Source organism: Talpa europaea (assembly GCF_964194135.1).
Source record: "Talpa europaea genome assembly, chromosome: 1".
Classification (NCBI taxonomy): Eukaryota; Metazoa; Chordata; class Mammalia; order Eulipotyphla; family Talpidae; genus Talpa; species Talpa europaea.
In genome coordinates this window covers 87774383-87784382 of record NC_140073.1, presented here as the reverse complement: position 1 = coordinate 87784382, position 10000 = coordinate 87774383, and the positions used below count along the sequence as shown (strand labels likewise).

Genomic DNA, 10000 nt, shown 5'->3' with positions numbered 1-10000 from the left:
ATTAGAGAAAAAGAAGGAATTGCATTCAATTGCATGATCCCCTTTCAGGCGTTTCTGTGGAGAGGCAAGATTCACCGAGATTAGAATGGTTTGCGTGTGATCAAGTTTGTAATGACCAGTACTTTAAACTAGAGTGGTCAGGAGAAAGCTACTGATGAAATCTCTACCTTGCTAAGTCTTCTCCAACTGCCTTATGTTGAGCCATGCCTCTTTTAAGACCTGTGACGCTTCATTTCCCTCTCAATGATTTCACTTCCCCCCACTCACTAATACCTAATAAGGTGATCCACACCCCTTGCTGCCTGAAAGTGAATTGTTTTCCTCTGCAAGAGCTGTTCTTTTCCATTATTTCAGCTGATGGGCTAGAAGCGTTGCAGTATGTCCATGTAACATTACTCAGACCCAAGAATTATTATTGACATCAGTAAACTGCAGAAACCAAGAAAGTCACCAAATAGGTCTGTCGGGCTGACAAATTTTTGAAAACAACTACTTTTATGGATAGGCTAAAACTACAGTCTCCTTTTTCATGAAAACATGGAAAGTCTTTTGTGGGAAAAATATTTCTTTAAGAGACAAGCTCTTGCTACTTCAGAAGAAAGTATGGGTTCGTGTTAAGGTTTGTGGGGGAGGTGGTTTAATTTCATAAGCCTACAAAAGCTAGTGGTATATTTCAAGTTAGTATCTATAGCTTAGAAAAAAAATATACAGTTTTGGATGAGGCTTCGGGGTGGGTCAACTGTAAAACAATAAGAGAAAAATGTTATAGTTTTTCTACTTCGTGTTTATTTTTTGCAAAACATTCCTTCATACCCTGGCCGTTACTGACTTTGCACCTTTTATGGGCTTTGAAAGTTGTGTAACCTTTTCAGAGGAAGGTGATAGACACAATATCTATTTACACAAGGACACATTTCCCCTTTCTTTATATTCAGTTTATTCAAGGTTTTATTTCCAAGGTCTTATTACTATAAAACTTAAAGCTAGACAAGGTCTGCCCTCATGTCAGATAAAAAAATACCAAAACAATTTTGATGGCTCAGAAGCTTATTATTTCATACTTCCAGGTCCTAAATAAATTACAGTTATTTTCACATTCCTCTTGAATATCCTTTAGGCATAATAATAAGCGTACTTTTTCTGTGTAGCCTCTTGATGCTTTCTTTTGATGGCTGATATAAAGCAAGTTGCTGAATGATCATGGATTCCAATAATTAGAGAGTCTTCCAAAATCTTTTTTCCTTGTGACATATTGTTGGGAGATGTATATTCACTTGATTTGTTTAATAGAGCCTTGTGGAATTGTTGGCAAATAGATGTACAATGCATATAAAAATATTTATGTATAGCAGTTGTTTGGGGGTCTACCCTCAGTATGGCATGACGCTGTGCTTGCTGATGATGGTGCCGCTAGACTTTTGTAGCCAGTAAAGGGAATTACTGACTTTTGTTATGGAGCACAGATTAACGAAGTGTTATGTTCTCAGAGAGTAAGCAAAATATAGATGTAGACAGAAAGTGAAGCTGAGAAAATTTCTAAAGAATAGGAATGGCAGGGCCTCCCTGGTGGCTCAAGGGGGTAAGCACAGCACTATGAAGCTATCCACAGCCTCTGCAGCATGAGTTTGATCCCAGGTCAGGGAGCAACCCACATGGTGCAGCACACCTCTCTTTCTGCCTCGCCCGCTGCTCCCCTCAGCACTGTATTTCAGTCAGTCTGCCTGTTCTGCTCCCCACTCTGTCTCTGGTGAATCCTCTTACCCTCACACCTCTGGCCTGTATGCCAGTTCTTGTGTGCATAAATAAATAAATCTTTTTTTTTTTAAAAAAAAAAGGAATAGGAATGACAGCTACAAAAACTTACTGACTGCATGGAGAGGCAGGGTGCATGTGTGTATGAAGCATTACTACAGTGACTTGTTTTCTTTGATAGGAGTTAAGTAAGGTAATAAAACCATTCTGAGACCTAGATAAACAGAAAACCCTAATTTATTTACTTTTGTAAAAAAAAAAAAACATATACTAAGTCTTTGGTGAAGCATACATTTCACATGAAACATTGTGACATAGGAATAAGGCATATTCTTGAATGATAACTGCATTTACTGTTTTTAATTTTTTAACCAATGTTTGCTTTAATCATAATTTGGGGGGAGGGGGGTCTAACTTTTGTTCCTATTTGCCATTATTTTTATATTTTCTGTATTAAGGAAGAGGTGTGGAAGGAAAAATGACATGACTGAGAGGTTGGTACCTACATGTGGGAGCTTATACAGAGCCTGGGCAAATTTATGGAAATTTTAACCTTTTTATTTCACTGTACTGGCACTGGCACTGGCAAGCTCCTCCAGGAACAGGAAAGTTTCTAGCATGTCTACAAGGGATGAGTGGCTGCCATCTTCCTAAGATGCTCCAGTATTAGGAAGTTGGAGGAGTCTCAGACCTGATGCCTCTCCACTGGAACCATGGCATTGTAGAAATTCCTCTCTCATTTCACTTAATATGCATATTTTTTACATAGCTAATCTGAAATGGAAACATTTTTATCCCTATACTCAAAACTGCTTTTGTTTTATCAGCTGACATTTTACAACTCATTAATTTATAATGCGGTTTAATGCCTTTGAATGTTCCTGGGATGAAAAATTAAAGTGACCAAGCTAGTTTGTGTGAAGGCTAGCTGTAGCATGTTAATAGTAGTTCTTTTCTAAAAGTGTTTTGTACTGACAGGCACATTCCATGGGAACATTTCAAACTGGGATGCCCCTTTCTCCTTAGCATTAGCTAATCTTGAATCTCCAAGTGATAAAGTTAGTCCCATTTTTTAAGTTGGAAAATTAAGGCACATTCAATTTGGCAACACATGCTCAAACTGAAGGAAATCTCAGGATTTGTCTGTATCTTATTGTACCTGTTACTAGATCCCCATTATCAAATGAGAAATTAAACCTGAATTTAGCCCTCTGATCTTTCCCTACCTAAATGTAAGTTAACTGTGATTAAGAAGGCTATTGATGATAGATCTTCCCTCGAAAAGCAAGTTACTGGATAGAATTTCTCAAAAATGAGCCCATCCAGTCTTTAGTACAGTACCTGAAAATCAAACCTCAGGAGGTATAGGGATTAGTAAAGGGCCACAGTTCAGGTGAAGAGTCTCTGGATGTCCCCTGCAACACTTAACACATAAAGACACTTTAAGATGGTAACTAGACCTTTAATCCATTGAGTCAAATCTAAATGATCTCCAAGGATCTCAGCATAAGGGATTTAGGAAACCAAATGACTCATGAAATTCCAAAAAACTTTTAAACTTTAAGAAGAAACTTTTTTTTTTTTTTAATGAGGATACATGTCACTATCACCTATTAGCTGAAACATCTGACATGCTCTCGACCATCATGGTCTTTTACAGATGGATTTTAAAATGAAAGACCAGTACCAGCATTGTGACTGGCACACAATCCCATCTTGCCTTCCCACCTGTAGCTACTACACATTACGCCTAAACAGTGGCTCCTTCTTTATTATTTTAGTGGTTATAACAGTCGCCATCACAATACATTTTAATGTCAAGTGCTTTATAGTTCACAAAGTACCATCCCATGCGCATGTACATAGACTCTTGTGACAACCTCATAGACAGGGAACCCATTACCTTTATTTTCACGCATCTGCACCAAGTTTCCTTGGATGATAGGCCAAGGTCACACAGCTGGTTTACATGTTGGGACTGGGGTGAGAAGACAAGTCTTCAAGCTCGTAATTCTTGGAGCTGCCTCTTATTTCTATTGTTTCCCAACTATTGCAGGAAACATGGGTGTATTGTTAGATTCTGATAATTGATCAAATTGGTAGGCTTCTATAACTCAAATTAAGGGGATCCATGAAAGTAACAATCATCAAAACAATTTAAAATTAAGTGACAATCTCGATTTTGTGGCATGAAAATCCCCCAAAGTCCCAGGGATTTCCATTTCCTTACTCTGATGATGTGGCATTTAAATTTAGGTTGCATCCCTCCCTGGGAATTTGTATTATTATGTATATTTGTGTGACTGCTGGATGCCTGCAGATATGCTTTCTGGCTCTGCCTTTGCCACCCATGGGTTGTAGGTCCTGAGACAGTTCTTTGATCAGATAAGGGGGCCTGTATCAACTTCTTGGTAATGGCAGGAGTTGACTTCAAGTTTCCTTCTAGTACTATAGTTTTAGGAGTTGGTTTCTCAAAATAGATGGTACGCTTTCTGAGGAGAGAATAGAATATTTGTGTATCCTCTGGATTTACCACTCTGCAGGTATTTAATAAATGTTTGATGATGACATTGAAAGACTTATTGGCACACTTAGCGTGAGTGGAGTTATAGGAAATCTTTATTGACATCCTTATTAGCAATTAACTGTCTATAATCTGCATATGTAATTTTCCTTTACATCAATAAAACTTCTGCTTCTGGTGAAGATGAAATATGGCCCCTTAATATCAGCTCTTTCGCCTGTTAATGCATTAGTAAAAGATATCTTATTTGTCCTGAAACTGACAGAATAATGTGGGGAAAGCATATAAGTATGAAAAGGGGTTAGTTAGGTAACATTGTATAGGGCATCCTCAAAACAGCAGTTCTGGTATTTCAAATGTCAAGCTAATTATCAGTGATGTTTAAATGCTATGATAGGCCATTTTTGCAAATGCTGAAATTTTCCTGCAGGTATGGACATTATAAAAATGTCATGTTTTGCTACTATTCTGTTACATGTCACCAGAATATGAAAATCTAGGGAAAAAGTTCTATCAATAGACAATAAAGAGAAACCATTATTTGTTTTTGTACATGATTGTAAAATTAATTGGTATAGTGATACAACTTAGAGTATTATTTACTTTAAAAAAGAGTAGAGAGGATTTAATATAATGCAATCTGGTGAAGTGAAAATAATGCTTATTACAGATAAACTATGAAGCCTTTTAAATATAGGTTTTTAGTAATGCATATTCAGATATATCTTTCCAGGCCCATTTGCTATAAAGCAAATTTAAGTATCAGCTTTATACCCTTTGGTAACCCCATATTACACATACTGTTTTAGAGAAAATGAAACTTTAATATGATTCCACATAAAATGGTGAGCCCTGCCAATTATTCATATGCACTTCATATGCAAATAATTTTATCTTATCCATCAATTATCATGTAAACATGTATCACATGGCAAATTTCCCTGTAATACAGTACAGTACCTGTATATAATTATGGGTGCATTTTGCCAATGCAACTGTTACACAGAATTGTAATTAATTCCTCTGAAGATTACTGGGAGAGTTTTGGATACTGATGCTGTTTTTGGACATTTATTACTGCTCTTTAGTTGGCTTTTTGCTGTGCCTCAGAGACAGATGTAAAATTAGTGTCTATTTTGAGCCAGCAAACAGTACATCTTTCCTCTTGTTTATTGAATTGCAGAAAGGAATTCTTTGGGCTCCCACTTCTTTGTGGTTTTGAAGTAACTGTCCGTTTTTCTGCCAGACATGCAGCTCCAATACACATATAAAATTTTGCTGAGACTCATGCAAGAGGTGGCTTAGTCTGATCTAACCTAAAGACTGAATAGGAACTTGGCTGTGTTTTGTAGGCGGCTCTATGCCTTTGAATACCGAATAAAAAATATGTATCGTAAGTTCAGAAATAGCCACTGGACGAATATATGCTGCCAATGACCCTCATTTAAAATCAGTATTCATTGGTGACTGTTCAAAATTGAATCTTTTCTGTGCAGAGACAAAACTACATTATTAAGATTTCCTATGTCAGTGGTGCTGGTGGTAAGCAAAAGATGAAGATGGGAAGATGTGGGAAAGTTAGCTTTTTTTTTTTCCATAGTGTAAGTAGAGCTAAACATACTATGCATTGACCATTCTGCAGTAAGAATACTTTGTGGTGAAAATTTCGCCCAATCCTTATACTATGCAAATAAACTGACCATACTTGAGAGAAAAATGCAAAGGAAAATCCTGGGGGTGGTTAGAAGTATGGGCATGAGATGGAGAATAGGAAGAACAATATCCATATTAATGAATAAAATTTTGATCGTCAGGTCAACCAAATGGAGAGCATGAAACTACTCCCAATCAGATATAAAAACTAAGTTTGGATGTTATACCTGGATTTAAAGAAAAGGGGGTGGGAGGTGAACGACCAACATGATGGCTTATGGGAATGGATATCCTAGTTAACCCAGCTCTGGAAAAGATGGCATACTGCTTCTGTAAGTGAACTTGACAGCAGTTATTTATTTAGTTTAAAAGTATTTACTACTATTTGTGAGCGGGAACCCTAAAGGTTGTGAAGTATTGTTGGCCCGTGAAGGTGATGGATGCTGTACTCCTGACCCTATATGTGAGACATGACTTCATTGCTTGTTTAGATTGTTCTGATATTTGGGACTCCTCAAGGGCTGTTCATAAATCATTTATCTCTTTTTTTTTCCACAAGAAAATATTTCAATTGTATTGCTGCAGGAACACTCACGTGTCACACGGGATATTGTGGTCCATGCAGAAAAAGACCTTAAAAGGCATGGTTTTTTTCCAGGATAAAGGCCTTTTAATGCCTGTCCAGCCTTAGATAATTTTATTCACTCCTTCTGGACCTTTCTTTATTCCTCCTGTGCCCAGAGATCAGTTTTTAGGAGGTGGGTTGAAAGCTTCCCAGGCCTTAGGAGCTTTTGTTGTAAACCCCCCCACCCCCACCCCCCCGAACTCAGCCTTCAGAAAATTTGTAAAGAATCTTCTGCTTGTTGCTAAGAAATGGTTAAATCTCAGTCACCAGGAAAAAAAAAAAAAAAGAAGCACATTATTGATTGTACTAAGGTATATCTGGACCACACAGCTCGAGCAGAGATGTTAGAATATCTCTCTTTTTGTAGATCTGAGGGCATTACCCAGCCTGAACTTGCCTAAGCCCTTGTGGTCACACCTCTTGAAAAGGTTTTGTTTCCCCCGTCAATTGGTATTCAAACCAGGTCAGCAGATTCTGTTTGCCCGGCTCCGCTGCCGTTTTCATTTTAATTTGCACCTGTTGTGCAGTTGTTCCGAAGGCAAGTGCAGACCCGCGGATTATACAAAGATCATATTATGAGCAGATATGCACGGTGTAATCTTTTTGTCCCCAGCCTCACATGACAAAAAAAATCTCTCTCTTTTTGTTCCTTTTTTACTCCCTGGGAACCTGTCAAAGCAAACAGATATGACTGACTAAAATTTGTAACTAGACATGTTTCCAGAATTCTCCAAAAGCATTATGAACCTGACACACAACCCTTTTCATTTTTTTCCTCCTTTTCTGCCACTTTTGTATAATCCGATAGCTGGCAAGAGCCACTTGAGATAGCTCAGTTGATAACTTAGCGGAGGATTGCTTTATTAGGCGCAGAGAAATCAAAATGAACCTGAAAATTGTTTGCACTTTTTTTTTCCACGGGCTTTTATTTTTTTCTTTCTCTCTCCCTCTTGTTCCCATGATGTCATGGTTCTAACTTGTTTTTTTGTGTGTGTTTCTGGAGAGTTGGGTTAACAGTTCTTGGCAATCCTGTGTGTGCGTAACGGCTGGTGTGTTTCTCTAGCTGAGCTAATGCCCCGTGTTTATTACTCTAATCTTTCTTGTCTGGTGGTAAAGTGGACAATTTATGTACTAGCATGTAGGCCGAGAGCCTGTGAGGGCTGACTAATTCAGAAACAGCCACCTTCAATTGAGTTCACAGACCTTATTTACAGGCTGTCTATTTTAAGAAAAGCTACTGAGCATTGCTGGGACTGAGGGCTGCAAAAGCAGCCCGCCGGTTCTTGTGAGTTATTTTAACATTTGTGTTGGTCTTGCCTGTGTCACTTTGAAATCTTCTGTAATTATGGCACTATGAAGACATCTCAATAGTAGTATTAATGGCCCAGAAGATATGGCTTTTCCTCATTTTCTGCTTAAAAGATTGGGATATAAATGGCCTTAGCACATGACGGTTGACGTAGAAGCAACAGTGAATTTTCAGATTGAGCAGGTTTGTGTATGTGTTTTGTATTGGGGTAAATAGAGGGACATTCTGTGTGTGTATGTCTACTGTTTCTAGGAATAAAACCACAGCTAATATAGTGAAGTCATGTCGTATTTACAGTACAACATTTTATAGTAAACACTCCATGTCACTATGCTAATAAAATTGTCAATTGCAGATCTATTTTATAAGTTTTTGCGGAGTATCGAAAATGGATGCTGTGCTCTCTCTGTCTATACAATAGAGGCATATTTTTTGGAGTATATGTGCTTCTACTGCTTTTTAAAATTTCACATTTTCATTTTAAAAAGAAACCTATTTAAAAAACAGAAAGAGCACCCAGCTATAATTGAATAAGAATAAAAATGCTAAAACATAAAGATGTTAATTATATTTTCCTGACATGGTTGAGTGATTAAGTTATGAAAATATTAATTATTTTCCAATTTAACTAAACAATTAGGGGATACTGGTACTTTTCAACAGAGTGCTCAGAATATGCGTCTGTGCTTTCTTTTCAGTGGTGAACTATGACAATGTAGTGGACACGGGTTCTGAAACAGATGAGGAGGACAAGCTTCAAATTGCTGAGGAGGACGGGATTGCTAACCCTTTGGACCAGGAGAGGAGTCCAGCTAGCGTGCCCAACCATGAGTCCTCCCCACACGTGAGCCAAGCTCTGTTGCCAAGAGAGGATGAAGAAGATGAGATAAGAGAAGGAGGAGTTGAACATACCTGGCACAACAATGACATTCTGCAAGCCTCTGTAGATGGTCCAGGTAGGTGCCTAAACCATGGGACCCCTTCCCATGCCATTTTAAACTAATCTTTTCCACCTAGTGGAATGTCTACAACCAAATAATTCAAATATTTCTTCCCATAGCCCTGGCAGAATGGAGATACCAAAGCTGGTGACAGATTATGAAGGGATGGTAGCGTTATCACATTACAGCACTGACATCTTAGAAAGGGATTATGTTTCAGTTTTGATGCAAGTTGAATATGAACTACATTTTAAACACACAACATGAAGAATTTGCACCACATTTACAATGTGCAAATTACATAACGTGATCAAGATATATACTTTCAGGATTGAAATGAAAACAAGCATAAAGGCTCATAACTAACATATAGTTGAAAGTTTTGTGTGGAAATTATGTAGCAGTACAAACCAAATAACTGTCAGTTTAATGTAGTTTCAGTGTCTGTCTGACACCTCCTGTTGTAATTCAACCATCTAATCATTCCCTTTTGTTAAGTGTGAATGTGATTTCACACTTTTACCTGGTCAGGTAGCTTTCTTAATATTTAACAGCTAAGTACTTGATAATGATTCCTGCTGTTTGGCGGGAGTCTCTGGGGAAGGAAAAATGGTCCAAGGCCAACTATAATAAAAATAAGGTAAATTATTTCAAGCTAAAACTTCAGATGCCGCCCTGCAAGTGGAACTGTCTTGGTCTAAAATTAACTTAGGTTAGAACATCACTAAGGCCTGAAGTGATTAACAAAACAAGAGAGAATTAATCTTATTCCCATAAATTCCCCCTGTTCCTCTTTGCTTGGTCAGATGGCCTCTAAAATTGTTTTCAAGTGACCCTTCCAGTTCAACCCTTCGGTGGCTCCTTAACCTCTATGCCTGGGACCCAGAAAGAGCTATCATGACTTACCCCACCTTGCTTTTTCTCTTACACCCAAAATAACAAATAGCATTTTTATAAATAGGTGAGGTGGGTGGGAAGGGAAATAAGTAAGCCCAAGAGTCCACCTATGTGCTATTGTCATGGCCCCGCTATAAAGCAGGGAACACTGGCAGAGTGATGGCTTGGTATACAGGAAGGACGGTCATAAAAGCACTTCCACTACTAAAGAAAATGAAGTGTGGAGGAAAAAAAAAAGACTGATGGCAGTTTGAGTGTAGTGTATTTGTTTTTCATTCTCCTAACACACTGTGCCAAGT

At 38.0% G+C, this 10000-nt stretch overlaps 1 protein-coding gene across 2 annotated transcripts in view; it reads left to right on the top strand.

Annotated features, from left to right (window-relative positions):
• ZEB2 (zinc finger E-box binding homeobox 2) overlaps positions 1–10000 on the top strand; it is a gene marked incomplete at both ends in the record, with an annotated part of 125557 nt that overhangs the window by 77926 nt on the left and 37631 nt on the right. For both annotated transcript variants that reach the window (XM_084237347.1, XM_084237348.1), the window contains one exon: positions 8562–8819. In XM_084237347.1, coding sequence (XP_084093473.1) covers positions 8562–8819 — 258 coding nt within the window. The remainder of the gene's footprint in view (positions 1–8561; positions 8820–10000) is intronic.